Source organism: Mus pahari, chromosome 15 (genome assembly GCF_900095145.1).
Source record: "Mus pahari chromosome 15, PAHARI_EIJ_v1.1, whole genome shotgun sequence".
NCBI classification, from domain to species: domain Eukaryota; kingdom Metazoa; phylum Chordata; class Mammalia; order Rodentia; family Muridae; genus Mus; species Mus pahari.
The window spans coordinates 34,473,640-34,498,625 of NC_034604.1; the positions used below are offsets into that span (position 1 = coordinate 34,473,640).

The 24,986-nt window shown below is 38.2% G+C and overlaps 1 protein-coding gene across 9 annotated transcripts in view; it reads right to left on the reverse strand.

Annotated features, from left to right (window-relative positions):
* Window positions 1-1,292: 1,292 nt before the first annotated feature.
* Nr3c1 (nuclear receptor subfamily 3 group C member 1) overlaps window positions 1,293-24,986 on the reverse strand; it is a 111,070-nt gene continuing 87,376 nt past the window's right edge. For 8 of the 9 annotated variants that reach the window (XM_029547216.1, XM_029547213.1, XM_029547214.1 and 5 more), the window contains exons 3-9: window positions 24,245-24,411; window positions 20,002-20,118; window positions 16,859-17,134; window positions 15,775-15,919; window positions 11,604-11,734; window positions 6,555-6,712; window positions 1,293-5,490 (exon numbers count right to left, since the gene is read on the reverse strand). In XM_029547216.1, coding sequence (XP_029403076.1) covers window positions 5,338-5,490; window positions 6,555-6,712; window positions 11,604-11,734; window positions 15,775-15,919; window positions 16,859-17,134; window positions 20,002-20,118; window positions 24,245-24,411 — 1,147 coding nt within the window. In that variant the 3' untranslated portion in view covers window positions 1,293-5,337. The remainder of the gene's footprint in view (window positions 5,491-6,554; window positions 6,713-11,603; window positions 11,735-15,774; window positions 15,920-16,858; window positions 17,135-20,001; window positions 20,119-24,244; window positions 24,412-24,986) is intronic. The other variant, XM_021214481.2, reaches the window with a different exon arrangement.

The following is a 24,986-nucleotide window of genomic DNA, read 5'->3' on the forward strand; positions in this document are numbered from 1 at the left end:
ATGTGTATGAGAATATTAAAGGGCTTCAAAGATTAAATGAGATAATATATTAAAAAACCATGGTGTCTGACACATAGTAAGTGCTCAGTGAAGCAGTAGAGCAAAGCAGAAAATATCAGTTGTCTGGGGCTGCCCGAGACTTGCTATCTGAGACTTGGTAACCAAATGGCTTCCTCCTACAGGTTCCCAGTGCAGTTTTACTGAGTTACTGGCATCAACGTCTTCATTTATTCACTGAGTGAAGACTAACTAGTATGTGCAAAGGAACTTGACAAAAACAGGTTTATACTTGGGAGTAAATGGTTCGGCAAGCACAGGTCTGGGTGAACTGGGTGGCTCAGTAAGAACCCTTGCTCTTCAAGCATGGGTATCTGAATTTGAATACCCAGAGTCCACAAACTGGACATGGCTGCACCTGCCTGTAAGCCCAGCACTGCAGGGCAGACAGGCAGATCCTGGGGGCTCACTAGCTAGTTGATCTAGCTGAACTACTGAGAGACCTTGTCTCAAGAGAGTAAGGCAGAGAGCAATAGAGGAAGACACTATTCTCTTCTGGGCTCTGCATATGCATATGCAAGCTGTAGACCACTAAGCCATAGCTGGTGCATCTGTTGTATTTTAAGACACTGAGAAAGGTGGTTCCGGACATCCCAATCTCATGGTCTTAAGTATCTTAGTATTGCCATTTCCTTATATTCATATAGTAGGCATGCAGCCAGTAATTGGAGTGTGAGATAAGGCAAATTTACTTTTTAAATTAGAATGGCTTTTTTCATAGTGATAGTGCTATGCTGTGGAAAGATATAAAAAGCATGTTTTAGAAGCTACTGAGTAAAGTGTATAGATAAATGGTGACTACTTCACACCTTTATCTTCTGTATTATACATTTGCTGTGTTTACTTACTTGGATTTCTAAGAGCACTGTGGATTTTAAATTAAGATATTAATTTTGCTATGAGATAACATTTGTTTACAAAACTGTCATCTTTGGGATAGAGACTGTTACATTTGAAGCAGTTACAGGCGTAAGTTTCTCCTGTGCTTACTACCCTGGGGAATCATAACCATGTGACCTCTGCAGATGGGTGAGAAGACTTTTAGAGCTGTCGGCATCAGGGTAAGCTTTTGAATAAATGTCATCTCTCTGCACACACTAGCGGCCACACTGGCACTCACACAGCATCTTATGTTTCCTCAAGTGGCAACTTTGCTGTGAGTGGAATGAAGAGAAAAAAACCAAGAATGGTTGTAACTGCACAAGTTCTATGAAAACATGTTGGGAGTCACATAATGAAAAAGCAGATATTTTTATTATGATGTTTATCCATATTTGGCATTGCTGTAAATGGCTGACTAACATTTACTGCCAATTCAGTACAAATGTGTGGTTTGGTAATACCAGAACAGCAAATTTAAATGAAAAATAAAAGTTAAACATTTCCACACAAAATTTTACAGTCTGACATTTCACTGTGTAGGTAAAAAGACAGTTTTTTAAACTACAGGTTATTCAGCATGAATAAAAAACTACAACTTTTATTTTTAAACAGGAGTCACTGGTTTTTAATTTTTACACATTTAAAAATTACTGTGATAAAAAATAATGAAAAAGCTTCTTAATAATGCCATACACATAATATAGATTTGTCCCCATTATATAGCATTTGTTTAATATACAAAATAGAATATTGACACACTGAAATCTATATGTAGTTAAGCAGGTTATTTAGGAGGGTATTTTCATACAGCCATTTATCAGAAAATAAAATCCTTTCAGGCATGTTCTAGATAGAAGCCAACCCTTTCCTGAAGACCTGGTTACCAATCTTGATAGACCAGGCTGACTGAAAATAGTCTGGAAAATGAGAAAACTTCCATCTGAAATGGTTTGCAGTGTCTTTTGCACTCTCTATTTCACCTTCTAACACTGAAACCAGGCACATAAGAAACACATTCAACTACAGCTTATTGTTGGGGTGACCAACCAAAATCTAAAGCTCCTGAAGGCTACTATGATCCTTGAATGCTGACAAGTCAAAACATACTACCATGGGTCATCCCATGGTGATACTGGGACCAGTGTCCAGCTGGAATTCTCGTCCCGTCTTGTCCCATCCCTGTCCTGCCCTGCTCTGCAGTGCTGGAGGGGCTGGCTTCTCCAAGCTCACCAGAGCTTGCCTGACTCAGCATTAAGGACTCACACTATCACCTGACTCAGCATTAAGGACTCACACTATCGCCTGACTCAGCATTAAGGACTCACACTGTGTGGCCCTGTTCCTTTGGGATGCTCCTATTTATTGGTTTGTCTTTCCTTGAAGGCAATGCTTCCGAGGTTCCCTTCCTTTCCCTAATTTCCTGTCTTTTCTTCTGCATATACAGTGTTCCAAGCCAGTGCCTAAAATAACCAGAATGTCCCTTTTTGTCCTACCAGTAATTAAAGATAGTTTTCAAGATCTGTTGTGAGTCATACAGGCATGTTACCAATTCTCACTGAAGCTATTATAAAATCTACATAGTTTGGAACGGTATGAAGCCACACGCAGAAAAGGAAGCTGCTCTCAAACAGTACCGTATCTTTCTCACTTATACTCAATCAGAACTATGACAGCTTTCTTCTTTCCCACATACCAAAGGAGCATAGCTCTTTATACATCTAATGGAAAACTTCCGATAGTAGTTTTATGGATGTCTGTTGCCTTCTGTTAATAACAAAGCGTATATATCTTTTTTTTTTCCTTTTTTTTTTTGAGCTCTATTTTTGAAAGCCAAGCTGGTTGGAACTGAAAGCAGATTTATGTGTGATGTGCTTTTTGGGTTTAACCATATAACATTCCATAAATGTACAATAATCTATTTTTGAGAAGCTCATTTTGAAACTTAACACTGTCATTGATAATCTTCAAGTGGTATTTCTTAGGCACCATAAATTTCACATCCAGCTGGGTTACAATTATCTTAAAGTACTTTGAGACCAATTTAAACCATTACAAACTGAACATTCCCTTTTAGAGAGAATTCAAAAAGCAAATGATTACACTTTTTTTATTAAATAATTTCTGCAAAATACTGAAAATAACAACATTCAAAAAGCATTCAAAGAAAACATAAACATGTCCTCATCTTACTTGGAAATGGACTCTTGTAGGATGGAGAGGATTAGTGTATTATTGGCTTCCTATGCGATTCTTTAGTATTTACATATTGCTGGAACCTCTATGCACATTATTGCCAAACTTCTAAAGCCCCTGTTTCTGTTAACCTATGGGGAGGCTGCATGTGAAAATAACCCTGCTACTGGATGGTGCCTCTAACTACATAAGCGCCACCTTTCTGTCCTGTTTATGTATGTTAGTTAGCGCAAGGGGGAATTTAATAAACCAAACCTGCACTGACAGGGTCATGGTTGGATGAGGATGGTTAGAATGGGAGGTGGGGAATTAGTTCCCCTGTGATCTGATTGGGTCAAACCCTCAGAACCTCCACTGCACACAGGGCCAGTCCCAGCTCCCTCTCCCTAGCTTAGAGCAAACCTGTTTTAATTTCCAAGACCACTGAGGCCTGTATGGATGCTCTTATATACTATAAATCATATAGGATATCCATCAACATTTCTTTGACCCCTACAAAAAATATATAACATGTCATGATAAAACAATCTCATCTAAAAATCATTCTTATTTTACACTATACAGCTATTTTACAATCATGTTAATAAATTGCATGTACAGCTGCAGTAGCCCTTCCCTTCCCAGATTAGTGAATACCAATATGATATATATCTGAAACTAGAACTAAATATAAAAATATATTAGAAGTTTCATATTTTTAATATTAGATTTTCAGTTTTCTATTACACAAATAATTTGGCCACCTTAAGTAGAAATCAGATTTCTTGTGGCTTAGTAAGTGTGTTAAGCTTTGAGTCACAGAAAGTTGGTAAGGTGCACACAGAAAGGGCTACTACAGCTTCTGTTTTGTTTAAAATGATAACTCTCAGTGTGAAGAAGTTCACAAGACTTGTGTTAGAGTCTATGGCACATGTAGGGATGTGTAGTTGGACAAACATGGATGCCTGACATTCAGTTCTAAATAACAAAAAATCAGCAGCTGATTCCCTGTGCCACCAGGAAAGCTAGACCAACTGGTGACAGGTGGGGTGAAAATGGGCGTCTGATTTTCCTGTGCCACCAGGAAAGCTAGACCAATTGGTGACAGGTGGGGGTGAAAATGGGCGTCTAGCCATTTTTGCCATATTAGAGACTTAGTTGAGGGCAACGTTTAATGAGAGAAGTTACTTGGTCTGATTAAAACAACCTCTCGGCTTTATCACAGCTGCTTATCTGGAATAATACATTTTAAAATGTTATACAAACTACTCCCGAAGGTCCTGAAAGAGCTGATTTACAAACTGTTGCTATTTTGCCACTGAAGAGATGGTGCATTAGGTACAAACGGGCCTTTTGGTAGGCACTGTTTTACAGTTAGTCTTTTGTAAGCAACACCCACAGGTTACCCAGCAGGTCACTGGAGTAGGTGCTCTATACCAGTTAGGACGGTTAATCTGCACAACCTATATAATTCTCCATGGAAGCAGATATATACAGAGTAAGAGCTTTTGCCAAGAACCCTGGAGATCTGAGTCAATTTCTGTGGTCTTCTGATAGCTTAGTGCCGTCAGGGTAGAAGCACCGACCCATTTTCACACGGAAATTAATGTTCGCATCTAGAGCTGTGAGGCAGCTGCCCATCTTAAACAGCTGTACAATAACTGGAATACAAAAATTATTTAAGAAAAATGAGCAAGCATAGTTCACTGAATATAAAGGAAATTGTTAAAACCAGACAGTAATAGCTATAAAAGGCACAACTTCCCTTTTCTGATATACACGTGTAAACTTTTTTCAGGTTTCCATGCATAAATCAAAATGCTATCCTAACTATACATGGGAAAAATACACCAACAGAAAGTCTAGAAAGTTTTATCCAGCCAACTGAAAGTATGAGCAGAAAGTTGATCACATGGACTTTGGGCACTGGTGGCTTAGGTGCGGTCCTTCTCTGATAGTGGACATGTGTCCTCTAACTGTTTTTAGTTTCTGTGATACACCAACCAATACATGTCACCGTCTGCTTTCCTATCACTTAAAAGTGATGACTCAACTGCTTCTGTTGCCAAGTCTTGGCCCTCTATAAACCACATGTAGTGCGTATTTAAAACAAAACAAGACAGAAACAAAAAGAACGACAAAACATCTACAAGACAAATTGATAAGTTTGTACAGTAAAAGCTATAAATTCAACTTTCTTTAAGGCAACCTTTCTTAGTAAGGCAGTCATTTTTGATGAAACAGAAGCTTCTTGATATTTCCATTCGAGTATTTTGGTATCTGATTAGTGATGATTTCAGCTAACATCTCTGGGAATTCAATACTCATGGTCTTATCCAAAAATGTTTGGAAGCAGTAGGTAAGGAGATTTTCAACCACCTGCAAGAGAAGACATGGTAACGGTGAGGCTTCAAAGCATAACTGTAAATGGCTCATATCTCTCGGCTCCTCCCACCAAGTCTTGATATATTTCTTTTATTGAAAAGAAATTCTTTTCTCATGTAATGTATCTTGATTATGGCTTACCCTCCTTCTACTCCTCCTAGTTCCTCTCAATTTCTCCTCTTATTAAAAAAGATCATGCTTCTAAGAGGTAATAATAAAATAAAACATAGAAAAATAAAATAAAAACCATCATATTGTTGGACAAGACAGACAAAGAGAAGAAGGAGAACCCAAGAAAAGGAACAAGAGTCAGGGACCTACTGGTTCCCATAGTCTGGAATCCCACAGACCCACTGAACTGAACGTCATAATATATACACAGAAGACCTGGTGTAGATCCTGTATTCCTGCTCTACTGGCCATTTTAACAATTTGATCACAAAAATACCAATCTTTGTTGACATTCCTCAGATAAGAAAAAATAATTTAAATAAAATAAGCACATAAGAACAAAAGGCATCTTAAATTTCTTAAACTGAGCAGAATGAAGCCCGGCATGCCTGTGATCCTAGCAGTCAGGAGACTGAGGCAGCCTGGACTAGTGCCGAGATACAGGAAGGTGGAACTAGTGTCATCTGATAGCTCAGGCATGTACATCAGGGATACTGCCTTAAAAATCAGGAGCTATTAAACTCTGTACTAACAGAGTAATCTTTATGCAAATGACCAGACTAATAAGAGAAATAAGTAAAAAATTATTTATCTTGAATTATACACACACACACACACACACACACACACTAATTAAAACATAGCCTTAGGACCTACAAAATTCTTCTGTCTCTGTCTCTCTCTGTCTCTGTCTTTGGGTTTTGAGATAGGCTCTCTCTTACGTATCTCTGACTGGCCTGGCATTCCCTATGTAGACCAGCCTAGCCTCATGCTCATAGACATCTACTTGCTCTCCCTTGATGTCTGCTGTGACTGAAGACATCTGCCACGACCCCCACCTACTTTTTCTTTTTTGCTGTTGTTTTGGATTTATGTTTGGTACTTACCTCATGCATGGAGTCCAAAAGTTTTGTCAGTTGATAAAACCGCTGCCAATTCTGACTGGAGTTTCCTTCCCTTTTGACAATGGCTTTTCCTAGCTCTTTGATATAAGTCATTCGAATCTCATCAAATAACTCTTGGCTCTTCAGACCTTCCTTAGGAACTAAAAGGGAAGATGAAGTCAGTTAAAATTTTCCTTTCTTTAACTTGTCTTGCACTAAGTAGCACATTCATGCATATTTCATTGTTACAATGTACTTTGAATACACTCTAAAATTCATGGATTCTCAAAGGATGGTGGGACTATGGCTAAGTGAGAGTATAGGCTAACTAAGAATTGGGGTTCATCACCATGGGAGATCCAACTGTCTCCCATCTTATAATGGGAGCAGGTGATGACACCTGAGGATGCTAATCTGTGATGTGTAGCAGTGAGAACAGACTTTAAACAACCTTCCCTTTTACAACCTTCATACTGTAGCAGGTGAGGTCAATTCCTCCAGGAAAGGGTGTCTAAAGGTGTAGAAGGTAGTGTGTTAACTACTGCAAAGCAAATGGCTAGAGAGTTCAGAAGCAAATAAAGGCTCTATAGAGAGCCTTTGAATTCAGTCTTTTTCTTTGAAGGGAGCTGTTTAAATACTTCATTGACAAGAACACCCTGAAGTTGATCCACTTCATTATTAATCATCTTTCTCCAATTTGAAAGTTTCCCAGCTCTCCTTTTTACTGAACCTGTTCCCCTTATCCCTGTGGGCACAACTCTTGTCCTCCTCCTTCCATTCATCAGGCTTTCCCTAAATTGTATCATTGCTGCCACACATCTCCCATTAGTCTGCAATGTCACCAGGGACTTAAGCCCTCTATTCTCCTGCCAGGCTAATTCTTCTCCTTTCTTTTCCTTCCTTCTTTCTCTATTACACTGAACTTACTGTTCCTCCCTAGGAGGAAATGCTGGTTTTCATTCCTCCTTCTTGTCCACCTTTGCCCTGTCTTCAGTTTTTCATTCCTTAGCAGACGTGCCTCCCATGAACACATTTTGGATACAGCCCCAAGGAGCTCACTGAAGACGAACTGTGCACCTCCTACTAGTTTTGCACCAAGAATCCAGTTTGCATTTTTGTTTCTGGGGATTGCCTTTGCTCATATTTAGCAGTTTTTCCAACTTTACCCCGAGAGAAGGGGGAAGGAGCGCCATCACTTGGCTTGGCCCTGAGATGTGCTTCTATTCTGACCAAACACGTCAGGTTTGGAGTTATTCAAGTAAACAAGGATAAGGGTTTGGGAAAGCTGAGGTATCTTGCCTGTGATGCACACTTTCAACCACTAGACTCTGGACTAAGGCTTACTGAAGACTCCCATCAGCCTTCAGTTTTCCTGGCATGCTCATGATTGCGTGTTTCCTTTGACAGTTTGAACTCTTAGTGACTGCTTTATCATCTGTTCTCCCTTCCGAAATACACTAGAACTACTCTAACAGGCAAAGTCAATGCCAGAGTGTATCTGAATTTCCCTCCTAACTTAAGTACTACAATACCTCTTGTACATATGCCTGTATTTCAATCACCTAGTTTGTGATTGTTAGCTTGTAAGATAAATAAAAACATTTGTGTGTGTGTGTGCATGAGTGTTTTGCCTGATATATGTTTATGCACCACAAGTATGTACCCCAGAAGTCAGAAGTAGGCAACGGATCGCTGAGACCTAAGTTACAGACAGTTCTGAGCAGTTATGTGGGTGAACTGCTGAGACACCTCTCCAGACCCCTTGATACCTCATTATTATTACTATAACAGTTATGTAACATTAAGAAAAAATTGACATTTTACTCTCACACATCTCTTTTCTATTAAAATCCCTCCCTCCCTCCCCGTGTCCCTTCCTTTTCTTTCTCTCTCTCTCTCTCTCTCTCTCTCTCTCTCTCTCTCTCTCTCTCTCTCTCTCTCTCTCTTTCTTTCTTTCTTTCTTTTTCTTAGACAGGGTTTCTCTGTGTAGCCCCGGCTGTCCTNTTTCTTTCTTTCTTTCTTTCTTTCTTTCTTTCTTTCTTTCTTTCTTTCTTTCTTTCTTTCTTTCTTTCTTTCTTTCTTTCTTTCCTTCTTTTTCTGAGACAGGGTTTCTCTGTGTAGCCCCGGCTGTCCTGGAACTCACTCTGTAGACCAGGCTGGCTTTGAACTCAGAAATCTGCCTGCCTCTGCCTCCCAAGTGCTAAGGATTAAAGGCGTGCACCACCACTGCCCGGCTATAATCCCTTTCTTATGTAGCACATAATTCTGACATATTTCCCTCTCTTCTGAACAATTTTTAAAATAGCTCATGTAAGACAGATGTAAAGATGACCACAAAATCCTTTTAAAAAGACACATTTGTTTGAGAATGTTTTTATTTTACACATTACTTTATTTCTTGAGACTGTCTTGATAGGTAGCCATGGCTGGCTTGAATTTCAGTCCTTAGCCTCTGGAGTGCTGGGATTCCAGGTGTCTGCTACTGTGCCTGGCCCCATGTTCCTCACTTCTATGTCTCAGGATTGGTAGGTTGTTTGCTTTCATTTGTAACTATTTACTTCACTTTCTTACTTGGTTGTTGTCATTGCTGTTTTAAAACCATAACTCAAGATTTTTTACCCTTTGTCTTTCTTTGTTTTTTTTTGTTATTATTATTTATAATTTGAAGAGGATATGCCAAAATGCAGATTTTTTTTGTTACTGTTTTTCTTTGCTTGGTTATCCCCGAGCTTCCTGGATCCACATTTTTTTTGGTATATATAACTAATTTTAGAAATTTCTGAACTTTTATTACTTAAAATATTTTTTTATGATCTCTCCACAATTTTTTTTTTAAATTCTTTTCCCTCTTTTTATTTGAGTCTAGGAGGTTTTTGTTGCCCTATGTTCACTCTTTCTCAGTTGTATGACAGCTGATGGTCTGCCTGCTAGGAGCACTGTGCGTTATCTTCTCAGCATCTCTTGTTTCTAGCGCTCCCCTAGAGGAGCCTCCTTCGCTTCTATGACTCTTCATTCATAATTCTCATGTGGTCTTTATTTTTCCTGTAGTGTCCCTAGCAAAAATATTGCAGTTATTTTAAATTCCAATGTGATAATGCAAGTGGTTTGGGGCAGATTTAATGCTGGCTTTGTTTTTTAGTGAAAGCTAGACAAGAAGTATCAGAACTGATGAAATTAAGGTATTTTGTGGAAGATAGTGTGGTAATCTGGCTAGGCTCTGGACTGTGTTTAATGTTGGTTATCTGCAATGTGGAGGTTTGAATAAGAATGGTCCCATAGGCTTAACTACCAGGGAGGGGAGCTATGAAAGGGTTAGAAGGATTAGGAGGTGTGTTCTTATTTGAGTAGGTGTGGCCCTGTTACTCTGTGGCCCTGTGGGATAAGCTTTGAGGTCCCAAAACTCCCCAACAGGCCCAGTGCTTCTCCTTCTCTCTACACGTGCAGATCAGAGCGTAGCACTCGCTACTTTTCCAGAACCGTGCTTGTCTGCCATCCCGATGATGAACTAGGCTAAGCTCTGGGAACTGTAAGCAAGCCTCCAATTAAATGTTTTCTCTTATGATTACATTTCACTTTTACTGCACCCGAATGTTTCCTAGAAACCCATTTTCCCCTTTTCTTTCCTGTGAGTCAGGAGGGCTATTGTAAGGGTCTAGAATCCTTTATTTGCCTTTTCTCCTTGTCAGGTAAGGTCTTGATGAGGCTCTCTCTTATAGGGCAGGCCTTGCTTTTGCTTTGGAAATACTACATGTACTTCCAACACTTTATTCTCCTTTCTAACCAACATAAAAATGACAGAGTTTTTCTCTTATCTTCACCACAAGTACTTGTAAAATTTCTGAAGAAAGTCTGGATTGCTGGGCATGTTGAACTTCCATTTTAAACCAGTCCTCCTCATTAGCCTCCATCTGTTTCTTGGAGTTGATGAGAGTCTTTTTAAGAAATTAGTTTCTTTCTTTTAATAGTATATATTTAAGGTTCAGTAATATTTTTTTCTTGGCACAACAGCCCATTTCTTTTCAGTGTTGAGTAATACCATCATTTGGATATATCAGTTTATTGATTTGCCTACTGGATGATATATCTCATTGTGCCTAAGTTTAGCCAGATACAAACAGCTTGGCTATAAATATCCATGCTGCATAAGTTTTCATTTCCTTTGTATACTGATCAAGCAATTGCTACACCACATGGTGAGACTATGTTCGCCTTTATAGGAAACTACCAAACTGTCTTCTGAAACGGTCATTCCACTTTGCTATTCTTTTAGCAGTGAAGAAGAATTCCTGTGCTCTGTGTCTTCAACCAGTATGTGGTGTACTCACTATTCTGGACTGGTTCATTCTAGACATGTCCTTATGGAATGTGACAGACTTACTGTCTTTATTCTATCTTCTTTAATAAGTCATCTTTGCATAGTCCCAGTCCTTAAAAACTGGGTTGTTCCAATTGCTGACTTGAAGAGCTCTTTGTATATTTTAAGAGAATATCAGGTATGACTTTCCTTTTATTAACTAATATAGACAAGATTCTTTAATTTTTTTAAACTTTTTTACTTTCATTATAAAGCAGTCTTGCTAAAGTCTAAAGTTTAAACATTTGGTTGTTCTGAAAAACAAACTGATTATTTTCTCAGCTATTCCCCATACATGGTAGTCACTATCACAAAGAATCGTACACTAGAGAGACAGACTCATTACTGTTGGCATTCTTTCTCCACATCTTATATCGTGATCTAGATGAATGGGTAGAAGGAAGGAAGACTCGGTATGGAGCCTCATCACCAGAGATCCCTGGCAAGATCCCATACCTAGATCTACAATTAATAGTGATAACAATATACATACCCTTTTTACATTTTGCCTTTCTGAATATCATCTTACTAGAAAAACACAATGAAAGTGGCATATATATATATATATATATAGACACACACACATATGTATGTATACATACACACACATACACACATATGTGCAATAGTTATACAACTTTCATATGCATTTGCCATATTTAGACTGAATGTTAAAAGCGAGTAGGTGATCCACCAACCTGAGGAGAGAAGCAGTAAGGTTTTCATACAGAGATACTCTTCGTAGGATACCTGCAGTCTTTGTAATTCATTGGAGATAAACAACATGTGTTTACATTGGTCATACATGCAGGGTAGAGTCATCCTCTGCCTGGGAGACACAAATACAGATGTGAGTTAGAAAGAAATAATGCTAGTCTAAAATATTAGCTGAATTTTGGGTTGGTCTTTGAATTTATGAAGTCATGGCTGCAAACATACCTACTGCTGTTCCCCAAACATATTATAGAACTAGAATGTTGGAGAACATGAAGAGACTATTCAATAATAACCCTTTACATATGACACTAGGTTTTTGCTGTTCTGAAACAACAAAATTGTGAATCCTTTATATACTCAGAACTCAATAAGCTATCTAATTCTGGAATCCGTACAGCATACTTTTATGGAAACATTAGGGATTGGTTATTTTTACAGGTCTTTTAGTCTGCTTATTTCTTTTAAAATTCTTTCATTTTTCACAAATTATAATCACACTGTCATTTGCCCCTTCCCTTTCCTCTCTCTAAACCTTTTCACGTTCCTCTTTTTGCTCTCCTTCAAATTGATGGCCTCTTTGTGCATTAATTGCTGTTACATACATGCGTGTATATTCATATATATTCCTAAATATTTAAGTGAAACCTGCTCAGTATGCATAATGTTACTTGTATGTATGTTTCTAGGGATGACCAATGGTACTGGATAACCAACTGATGTATTATTCTCTGGGGAAAACCATTTCTCCTGTTGTCAGCATTGCTTAGTTGCTATAGTTATTTGTGGAGGGTTAAGGCCTTTGGGATTTCCCTAATCTATGTTAGCATATCTAGTTTGTGGTTGTTGTTTAGCAAATGTTTAGCCAGGGAAACCACTCATTTACTTCATACATAGCAGATATTATTTTATTTCCCTTCTCTCTACCAAGTCTAAGATTATTACTCATCATTATTTAGCTCTAACCCATGTTGGTTATCTCCCGGAACCAGAACGAAAAATCTGAAGTCTGTCTCACAGACAGCATGGATTTGTTCTGCCCTCACTCATTCCACGATCTTGAAGGCCTTCTTTGAATCCCTCACCTGTGCTAAGCTTGCTTCATTCAGTTCTTCATTTGTTTCTTCTGCCTTGAATGCCCTGCATTTTCACAGTTTTGTTTGTTTGGCTTGTACAGTGAAATGATTGCTACTCAAGACTTCTGGTTTCCAAAACCTCCATCAGCTCCACCCCACTCCATCATATTATTTTATTATGGCTTTATGAAATAATTTTGGTCTTTTATTTGAATCCCCCATCAGATTGTTCTAAGAGACCTTATCTATTTTATCATTTTATTCCATGTTTGCATAATAGTGCTTGGCTCTTGATAAGTATGTAAATACTACTTAGAATATGGCAGTAGAAAATTATAAGCACCACCAGTGGAGAAACAATACCAACTTTAGCTGGGATGATTGACTGCCCCAGTTAGGAATTTTCTCTACTACTTTCCCAGCTATTGGGAACTCTCTGCTCTATCCTCTGAGCTCTGTCCCCAGACTCAATTCTAGGCTCAAGAATCTCATCTTAAAAATATGAAGGCTATATCATCTGGTTCCCCACTAAAACACTTAGATAAAAGGAGCTTAATTGTGTCAGTACTTTAGTCTCTTCCATTTAACTTTTAGCTCAAATAGAAGCATTTCTGCAACTCCAGTTATACAGTTAACAGTTTTTTAAAAATCTGGTAACACAAGAAGGATGTTTGCAATATTTTCAGACAACCTTTTAAGGGCATCCCAAATGCGCTCCAATTCCTTTCTCTAGACATTCTACTCATCAATGATGAATATTAGTTTCCAAACTGATTTTTCTTCTGGGCACATTTCAGATGGTCATTGTTACTTACATGAAGTGTAACTGAATTAGTGTTATACTAATGAGGCTTTATGGTCCCCCTCCACCCCACCCCATGCCTTGGTCTTTTGAAACAGTGTTTTGCTGTGTAGCCCTGTGTCTGTCCAGGAACTAGCTCTGTTGACTAGGCTGGCTTCAAACTCACAGAGATCTGCCTGTCTCTGCCTCCCAAGAATCTATATACAATAAAGGATTATCTCTATTCTTCAGAGAATACCTCTTGGACTCTGTATGTGAACATATCATTGTAGGAATGGATAAGATACTGGTACAAAGGCTATTGATATAAAACAGAAAGAAAGAAAAAAAACAGGGCTAAATGGAAAAGAGAATATATTTAGGCTTATTGTGAGCTAAGAGGATGTGTTTGAAGAATGACCAGTTTAATTGTCCACAGAGAACATTTAAAAAGAATCAACAGAAAGGAAGTGAGGATGCACTGGGTGGTCAGTGAAATAGATCAGAACAGTGCTAAGGAGGAAAGCATTAGTCAAAACAAAGACACTTAATGGAAGTAGAAAACCTGTGAGCAAAAGAGTTGCATGAGCCAGGGGTGAACAACAACCACAGTTCATAAGTACTCACAAAGACTTACAGAATAAACAATGGCTGGCTTATGAAACTGTGAGCTGTGATAGTTCTTCAGTTTAAAAAAATCATAATACTATATTTCCTCATATTAATTCTTTTCCTTTTCTAGACATGATCTCATGTGGCCCAGGCGGTCTTCAAACTTGTTATTATTATTTTCTTTATTTACATTTCAAATGCTATCCCGAAAGTTCCCTATACCCCACCCCCTGCCCCTGCTCCCCTACCCACCCACTCCCACTACTTGGCCCTGGCCTTCCCCTGTGCTGGGTCATATAAAGTTTACAAGACCAAGGGGCCTCTCTTCCCAATGATGGCCAATTAGGCCATCTTCTGCTACATATGCAGCTAGAAACTCGAGCTCAGGGGGTACTGGTTAGTTCATATTGTTGTTGCACCTACAGGGTTGTAGCCCCCTACAACTCCTTGGGTACTTTCTCTAGCTTCTCCATTGGGGGCCGTGTTCCATCCAATAGCTGACTGTGAGCATCCACTTCTGTGTTTGCCCAGCACTGGCATAGCCTCACAAGAGGCCGCTATATCAGGGTCCCTTCAGAAGAATCTTGCTGGCATGTGCATTAGTATCTGGGTTTGGTGACTGATGATGGGATGGATTCCCAGATGGGGTAGTCTCTGAATAGTCCATCCTTTCATCTTAGCTCTAAATTTTGTCTCTGTACCTATATAGTTTCATGGGTATTTTGTTCCTTATTCTAAGGAGGAATGAAGTATCCACACGATGGTCATCCTTCTTGGTTTTCTTGTGTTTTACAAGATGTATCTTGGGTATTCTAAGTTTCTGGGCTAATATCCACTTATCAGTGAGTGCATATCTAGTGACTTCTTTTGTGATTGGGTTACCTCACTAAGGATGATATCCTCCAGATACATCCATTTGCCCAAGAATTTCATATATTCATTGTTTTTAATAGTTGAGTAGTACTCCATTGTGTAAATGTACCACAGTTTCTGTATCCACTCCTCTATTGAGGGACATCTGGGTTCTTTCCAGCTTCTGGCTATTATAAGTAAGGCTGCTATGAACATAGTGGAGCATGTGTTCTCAATGGCCTTTCTAAGGCGCAGATGTAAGCCTTGTCATGCAAACACATCTCTTGCTTATCTGTACCACCTCACACCCACTTAGAGTGAACATCCTCTCTGACCTCACATTAATTTTTAATAAAACTAATATTGTTTTCTCGATTAGGGCTATATAGTTAAAATAATAGTACAATACAATTATTGTTTTTAATTTCAGACTCCAGAGGTGCTTAAGGTATAAAGGGTCTTTTGTTTGTTTTGTTTGATTTTGAAACAAGATCTTCTATTATGTAGTTCTGGCTGTCCTGAACTTAATACATAGCTCAGGCTAGCCTGGAACTCACAGAAATCCACCTGGTTGTGCCTTTGGAGGGCTAGGATTAAAGTTGTTTACCACCACACCGAGCTGGAGTAAAGGTACATTTAGACATGTCCTGAGAGAGAAATAATGGTATATTATTCTAAGCACTAATAAACAACTCTGCTTCATGTCTGTTCAGATGCTAGATAGCTGGTAAGATTGATTCAATCCCATATTATTATGATAGCCCATTGGGAAACATCAGCTGGTTAAAATACTGTATGAACGAATACAAGACAACTGCCTCCCGTGTAACTTACTCATTAATAATCAGATCAGGGGCAAAGCACAGCAGGCTTCCACTTGCTTGTCTGTATGATCTCCAGCCCAGGGCAAAGGCCATGAGAAACATCCATGAGTACTGTAGAAGGGTCATTTGGTCATCCAGGTGTAAGTTTCTGAATCCTAGATGGGAAATAAAGGTATAAGGAACACTCTAGTTGACAAGTTGGCCTTGTTTGGATGTGACCTTTAATAGATAGCCATTGATCAGATCCACACCTGGGCACTCAAAAATCTTTAATGATTTTAAAAAATTTATGAATAGCTATTTTTTTTGGCCAATTTTGTCCTTTTAAGTGCACAGAAAGTAGTATATATAGTAAAAGAGAAAGCTGAGAGTCTTTGCTTAGGATATTTCTTAATGGATTTAGATTTTTAAAATTTCCTGATATCCATCTTCTTTTGCTAAAAAGGTGGGGTGATGGCAGCTTAGGTGTGTGTAACCATAAACTTGCCAATCACTTTCCTATCTGTAAAGTCAGGACTGATAATTAACATTGACCTCTGCTGCATCCGAAGTTCCAATATGAAACTTGTTTTAAAATACCTTTAAAATTAGAAGAAAGTTTATAGTCAATAGATGCCATTTCATTTAATGAAAAATTAAAATAACTTTGTGTTAGTAAATTTTGACAAAGCCAACAAAACCTGCTGTTTATCAACTTCAAAAACAATCTGAATGAAAATAAGTGGAATCCCTAAATGTTGTTTTCCAGGTGTCACTGTGAATGGAATTTTAGTTCAGATAATATAAGATCTTATGTAAAATGAAACACTATATGTAACCTGAAAGTCAGGGAACAGTATCCACAGTTTACTTTCGATCTTTCTTTTGTCCTAGTGAGTAAAAGAAACAAGATTTGCTATGAGATCAATCAGGATGATAGACAGCCTAAAGAGTCTTAGAGCAGCTTTATTTTGGAGGGTGCTGCAGACTGACCCCAAGGTTTGTGTAGGGTAAGCAAATGGCATGTCACTAAGTTATTTGCCAAGCCCAACTCAGAGTGCGTTTATTCAATAAAATACAAAGATTTATGCTGTGGCGCGTCCTTCATGCCTTACCTGGTATTGCCTTTGCCCATTTCACTGCGGCAATCACTTGGCGCCCACCCAACATGTTGAGCGTGGTCATGATTCTCCACGCTGAATCTGGAACAGAGCTGTCATATCCTGCATATAACACCTCAGGTTCAATCACCTCCAGCAGTGACACCAAGGTAGGGGTAAGCTGTGGTAATGCTGCAGGAACTATTGTTTTGTTAGGATTTTCAGAAGTGTCTTGTGAGACTCCTGCAGTGGCTTGCTGAATTCCTTTAATTTTCTTCTTTGTTTTTCGAGCTGTGAATATTGAAAAAAGAAAAAAGAAGTTTGTAGCCCAAACTTTCAAATTATAAGAGGTCTTTACTTTCTGACACTATTATTGAAAGAAGTAAACTATTCAAAATTTTTGGCATGTCTATGTGAATATGTGTGTGAGTGTGGTGTATGTACACGTGCATGTGCATACACCCGTGCATTACTCAAGGTCAGGGGAAGAAGTTGGGTACCCCAGTCTATCAGTCTTTTGAGGCAGGCTCTCTTGTTGGACTTGGAGGTAGGCTGATAGCCAGTAAGCCCTAGAAAACCCTCCTGTCTCCACCTTATCCTTCAAAATGCTGTGGTTAATAGGCAAGGGCATAGCTATATCTGGCTTTTTAAGTGGGTAGTGGGACCCTAACTTGGGTCTTTCATGCTTGCCTAGCAAGTGATTTTTAACCATGGAGCCCCCAATTCGAGGATTCTCTTATTAGTAATTTGATAACCTGGCATGGAAGGAAAAGATCTATAGGAATTCCCTCCCAGGACTTGTTTCCTCTAACAGTGAGCCAAGAGTTTACTGTTCACCTTAAACTTGAGTCTGAGGCTGGAGAGATGGCTCAGCAGTTAAGAGCACTGACTGCAGAGGTCCTGAGTTCAATTCCCAGCAACTACATGGTGGCTCACAATCATCTGTAATGGGATCTAATGCCCTCTTCTGGTGTGTCTGAAGACGGCTATAGTGTACTCATACATAAAATAAATAAATGAATCTTTAAAAAAAGAAACAAACAAAGAAACAACAACAACAAAACCTTCCGATCCTCCTGCTTCCTAAGTGCTGGATTATGTCACCTTTTATTCTTCCCAGGTTTTATTAGGTTCTTTGAGAATTTCCTACAATGTATTTTGAACACATTTACTCCTTTTTCTAATTCCTCCTAGATACATACCCCCTTCCCAACTCATCACAGTTATTATTTTTCTAAACCATAAAGTATAATTTGTGCAGCCCATATGTTCTTGGATATGTGGCCTTCCACTAGAATGGGTAACTTACCAGGGGCCACCTTCAGTAGATGCTTAGCTAGGGTGTGGGGATCTGTGCCCATTCCCCTTCTCTATGCTGGGATCTTATGTGGCTTTGCACACAAGTCCTGTGGGTTTCCATGTGCAGCTTCCCTGCTGTGTCTGGAAACCATGCTCCCTGTAGTCATCCAGTGCCTCCAGCTCTTACAGTCTTCCCACCCTCTCTTCCATGAGCCTTAAGAGGAGGAGCTGTGACACAGATGTCCCATGTGGGGCCGAGCTGTCAACTTTAAACAACCTAGATGGACTTAAAGCTCTGGGAATGGTCTGGGGGATTCGAACTCGAGACAGGGTTTCTCTGTGTAGCCCTGGCTGTTCTGGAACTCACTCTGTAGACCAGGCTTGCCTTGAATTCACTCTGTAGTCCAGGCTGGCCTTGAGCTCACTCTGTAGTCCAGGCTGGCCTTGAACTCACTCTGTAGTCCAGGCTGGCCTTGAGCTCACTCTGTAGTCCAGGCTGGCCTTGAACTCAGAAATCCGCCTGCCTCTGCCTCCCAAGCACTGGGATTAAAGGTATGTGTCACTACTGCCCAGCTTGAACATTTTACATTCAGTAACACACTCTGTGGTAGGTAGGCAGCATGGGGAGGACCTCTCCTGTCAAGAGACTGAGATGAATACCATTCTTTCAATATCAGCATCTTTTATCCAAATAATTGCTATTCTCATTTCCTTACTTTCTCAATATAAGATGTCTTTTTTAGGTTTCTTTTTTATTTTTAATTATGTGTATGTTTTTCTCATGTGGGTGCATGTATGTATCTATAGAGGCCAGAAGATGTCAGATCCCCTAGAACTAAGTTAGAGGCAGCTGTGAGTTGCCAAATAAGGGTGCTGAGAAGTGAAGTTGGATCCTCTGTCACTGATCCATTTATCTATCCCAAAGACTATTCTTTATAAAGTACAACTATGACCATGTCTCTGTCATGATTATCTAATTCCCACTCAGGGTCTGTATTTACAACTCAATGCTACTTCTTCCAGGATGATGTCTCTGACTTTCAGGACAGGCTCAGATGGCCTTCCCTCTTGATCCTGTAGTAGCATTTCCTTTGCAGCATGCCATACAATTTTGTGATTGACATTGTAGCATAAACAGAAAATAAGCTACTCAGACTCAGGTACTAAATTTGTATTTGCTTTATATTTGCTGAATGTTTGCTAAATGATGTACCATAGTAACAGTAAATACTAACAACATGAGTTAGTAAGAATTCTACTTTCAGAGAGCTTGCTATTTCAACTACAACAAAATCCTGACTTTTCCAGAGGGAAGTTTTTAAATAAGTGTTAATTATATAACTTTTTATATAAGCAGGAATATCAAATTATAACTTACAAGAAGTTTTTAGTTTTCTTTATACTTAAACCATAAAACAACCCATCCAGTGTTGTTGGCAGAGTTGTAATAAAACATATGTTTTCAAGTAAAAGGTGTGGTGGTTTTTGAAGTGCAAAGTAAAAGAGGAATATGAACTAGATCTCATGTACAATACTTTTCCAATCTTACAAAATGGTTTTGAGTTTTAAAAAAAGGAGTAAGAAGGATGAAAACAAAATTGCTCCAAGTTATATAATTTTCAATATTATGTAATCTCTTTACTTAATATACACCATGGCTGTCCCAAATTCAATGTATATAACAAAAGTGGATGAATTAACACATAAAATGATATGATTGTGGAAAAAACCCATTTTAATATAACATTTTGCTAATTAAGCATAGATAGAGTTCATTACATGATTCCACTTGCTTGCTTTATAAAGTAAAGTGATCTGGTCTCATGTGATAGGTAGACAGTTCCTTAAGGTTCCATTACCTTCCAGGTTCATTCCAGCTTGAAGACATTTTCGATAGCGGCACGCTGGACAGTTTTTCCTTCGAATTTTATCAATGATGCAATCATTTCTTCCAGCACAAAGGTAATTGTGCTGTCCTATAAGAGATTAAAAGGGCATTGTTAAAATCCCACAGATCTGTAAGGATATTTTAATGAAAAAGCCTGTCCTCTTTCTGTTAGTCTGCAATCATCAGGATACAAAGTCACTGACGAAGGGTGTGAAGTCTGTTTATCTGCAGGGATTGTAATGTTGACAGGACTTGTTCTGATCAACGAATTTAAAGTCAATAAAAACAACCCTTACTACAGTATTTCATATATAGATGTGTACAAATCATAAAAATACTCTAAGATCAAGAGACAGAATTGTATGCCATTAACCCCCTGTGCCAAAGGTCAGCACTTTAAAACCTGCTTTCTATAGTTATTTAACAGTTATAGATGCGGTTTGCAATTATTATTTTTATTATGAATTTTGATCTATTGCTGAAGTGACTAAAAGGAAGCAAGCTTAAATTTTTTTGTAATCCCTAAGGAAAAAGATGACTTTAATTCATCATTCAACATTATCATGCGTAAATGAAACAAGTTCTTCCCAATTTTAAATGAAGTAAAATGTTACCAACTTCTAGCCACAAACGAGACAAACTAAACAAACTGACAAAGATCATTAGTTAATATACTTTTAGAATACAAAGATGCGTGGAGTCACCTTTAGCCTCAAATACTGACTTAATGCTAGGTAGCATCCCCATTTTCTGGTATCCACTATTGAAGAACATATTATGAACTTCAGTTCTCTCCTGGCAAAAAATTATAAGACTGTTAAAAAAAAGAAAAGACTAAAAGTGTTTCTATCTCCTACATGCACTGTATTCTTTAATCTGAGTATTAAATGTTAATGAAAACAACTGAAGGATCTATTTGACTGGGACGGGTATAGAAGTTTCCTACACAAGACTTAACTGTCTATATAGATACACCAGTAATTGATAATCTGTATTTCTTATATTAGATGGCATGGCAAGACACACAAAAATGTGAGACATTTCTCAAGAATAAATCATATTCAAAGAAATGAGAAAGAACTGTAATGGTCAGCTCACCAGGTAGAACATATAGAGACCTGATTTCTAAGGGGGTACTTTTTTCTTTCTTAGGGCAATCTAAGACTTGGATAAAAAAATTTTAGTTTTTTTCTGATATGTAAAATCATGGTGGTGTTTAAATATGAGTTTGGAGTACATAGTTAACTGTATTAGTCTAATCTTTTGTGACAATACAGTTATGAAGTTGACTAATAGTTTATATGTATATTATTAGCTATATAGTTAAGTTATATACTGGATTTATTTCAGGGTTACTTTCCCATGCCTAATATCTATGCTAGCTCTTTCAAATTCTTTCTGTATTTTGTAATCCCCCTGTTTTCTTAAACACAAAATAGAAGAACTAACTCTATAAAATCCTATTACATGGGATTGGAGAGATGGCTCAGTCGTTAAGAGCACTTGCTGCTCTTACAGAGGACTTGGGTTCAGTTCCCAGCACCCACATGGCAGCGGATCACAACTGTCTATAACTCCAATTCTAGGGAACCAGATGCCCTCTAGCTCTGCAGGTACCAGGTACACAGTGTTCATACAGGTAAACATTTATACATATAAAATAAGACTAAATAAAATCTTTTTAAAAAATTCCATCATGCAGCAAAAGTAGAAACAACAGGTTGTATCCACAGTTAAAGCACTAAAATTTTACCCCCTAAGAACACCCCTACATCCATTGTTTTTCAAAGAATCTTTATATCAGTGTTGTTTGAAAAACTGGGGAAAAATTACTTCTAGAATAGAAAAAATTCAGTGTTTTATTTATGTCTAAAAGATTGGACTGTTTGTATTATGCTGATATTTATTTCTTTATCCGGTGTGTAGTATAACTGAGAATCTTTGCTATAGGCTCAGGTTATTATAATAGAATAATATACTAGTCTATTCATTCCTTGTAACAAAACAGGGGATTTGAGCTAGTGTTCATTATTTCACAAAGAATGGCCATGTACTACTAATTACTAATAGTAATTTCCCAACTGTCCTTTTAAGACAGACATCTGGAATTCTTTTGTTTTCTGCCACCTGATAAATTTCCTTTCTAACTTCTTGATGCCAAGGGAAGATCCTTGAGCTCATCCAAAGCCTCTTTAATACTGTTGATTATTGGTACTTTTGGCTAAATCTACTTTTAGCATTTGACAGTGGCTTGCTATTTATGATAGGTGTAGTAGCAAGCTTACAAGATGCCCAGCGATATCTGTCTCCTAATACAGTGTAGTGTAATCCCTTCCCAAATCACACCAACGCTGGATTCTATGACCAATAAAATGTTGCATAGAACAACATGATATAGGAAATGGGAAACACAACACAGGGCATGTAAAAGATGCAGACTACAGACTGTACCGGGAGTACCTGAAGATTAAATATAAACTAATACTATCAACTAAGCTTCTATAGATGTCCTCAGTAGCAGTGGTATAGCGGCATGCCAAGAAACTGATCTTGGAAACATTAACTTTTTGGAGTTTGTTCTCTTATGAACTGTTAGAAATTTTGCCAAGCTTAGAAGTAATTATAACACAGTAGTTCTGTGTTCAACACACCAGAACTACTCCATATATGGTAGCTAATAGTTAAATCTCTTGTGATTACTTTAATCTCAGCATCTACCTGTATTAAAGTCTAGCAGGTATCAGGGCTTATCAGGTGCATCCTTTTGAGGGTCTGTGTTGAGAATAAGGCCTTATTTGGAGACCACTTCGTTGCAATCCCAGCTTGGCCACTTCAACTTTCTGAACCTGTTTGCTAGTCTGGTAGACTAACAGGATCTAAGTGTTCACAGGGCCACTAATTGATTTTGTATGTATGTATTTCACACATGGCAAATGAAGAGTCATTGGTAACTATCCACTTATGGTCTACCAATACAGTTATAGATACTTGTGGGTAAAATGAATACAAGTAAAAAGGACCGGCAGGGCATAAGTACATGGAAAACTCCCAGGATCTTTGATTTAAAAATAGATTTGTCTTATATAAATAACAAATGTGTAAAAACTCTGATTTATGTTTGGGTATAATGCCAATACAGGGCTTAAGTATAATTTCTAGTATGTGTTAAAAATGTTATGTTACAAATAAAATATGTAATATCAAATAAAATAAAATAATTTTAAAAATGAAATGCTACAAACCATGTTATGGATTTTACAAGTCTAGATAATTTTTTTCTTTGAATTAGAGTAGCAAGGGTTTACGGAATGTTAGAGCTGGAAAGTGCCTTTGAGAACACGGAAACTCAAGTTAGAGAGGAAGCAGAGACAAGAGGCTTACTCATCAACATCGTACACATCTACAGGTTTCCTTACTAATGCAATCTGGCCACCACGCTTTGCTGAAATAACTGGTAAACATTTTAAAAATAGTGTAGCTAATATTTATTTTTACATAAAAATAAGGGAATGAGTTCATTTTAAATAAGAACAATGGGCTGTGAATGGTAGTATATTGAAAGATCAATGTAGCTTTATTTTCTGGTTTAATTCCATTACAATGCTTTTGGGTGGGGTATATAAAAATCTCTCTAATATTAACCGGCTGCTCTGGAATGTGAACCCGCCAACACATGATCACCCTGCAGTCATCTCCTTTCCAACGCCATATTTCCAGACTTCACCTATACTTTAATCTCCATACTTTGTTAATGTGGCCTTTACTTTAGTAGAATGTGACCTCAGTCCTTGTGGTACTTAAGATGGCCTCTTTATTTATTTAACAGGAAAAAAGTAGAGCAAAGAATGCTGTCCCTCCCTTACTGTTTCTCCCAGGGTCACTGGCTTTGTCAGACTGGTGTAGCTGGTAGCTTTGAAGCCAACTCGCTTATGGGGAATGAAAACCCACCATTCTTGGACGGCCCAGACTCAGCGTACTGCCAGTCCACCCAGCAGCAGTCCTTACAATGCTTGCTTTAGTTCTTTCTCAGACTGAACTTAATCAACTTATTCTAGTTCTTCTCCTTACTCCTGTCCCTTCCCAATGGAGGACTTAAGAGCCACCATGCTTGCGCCTGAATTACTGTCTATCATTAGTGGACTTTGTATACAATGAACAGTTAAAAATTTACTGTGAGAAATAGGAATGAAAACGAAACTCTTCAAAACACACACTACCTTCCACTGCTCTTTTAAAGAAGACTTTACAGCTTCCACATGTCAGCACCCCATAGTGGCAGCCTGAAGCTTCATCGGAGCACACCAGGCAGAGTTTGGGAGGTGGTCCCGTTGCTGTGGAGGAGCTGGATGGAGGAGAGCTCACATCTGGTCTCATTCCAGGGCTATAGGAAGAGGATAAACAGAGTTATGCTTGGCATGATTATGAAAGGAATGTCAGAATATATTTCTTTCCCCTTCTCATTCCACACCAGCATGTTCACACTGAATTCTGACTTTTAAGTGCTAACAAGCACCAAAATACCTGATTTCAATATATGAAATGCATTAAACTGGTAAGATGGTACAGTGGTTAAGATCATTTGCCAGCAGGCATGAGGACCCAAGTTCAAATCTTTATCACCTTCTTAAAAAGAAGGCCGTAATTGTGCATTATATAATCCCAGTATTGAGGAAGAGAGTCAGGTGGATACGAAGGGCTCACAGATAGATAGCCTAACTAAGACAGTGAGGTAACCATTCAATGCCTATCTCAAGGCAAAAAGTGGAGAGTGATAGAAGGTACCCTATGTACTGTTCTGGTCTCTATATATTTGCATATTCCCATGCATATGAAACATACACACAACAGTAAATATAATACAAAGTGCAAGAGCCAATTAGTTTTCTGGCTTCTAAACAGAATGATGTGGTTTATTTCACATATAACTACTATTTTTTTTTAAAAAATGTATTATTT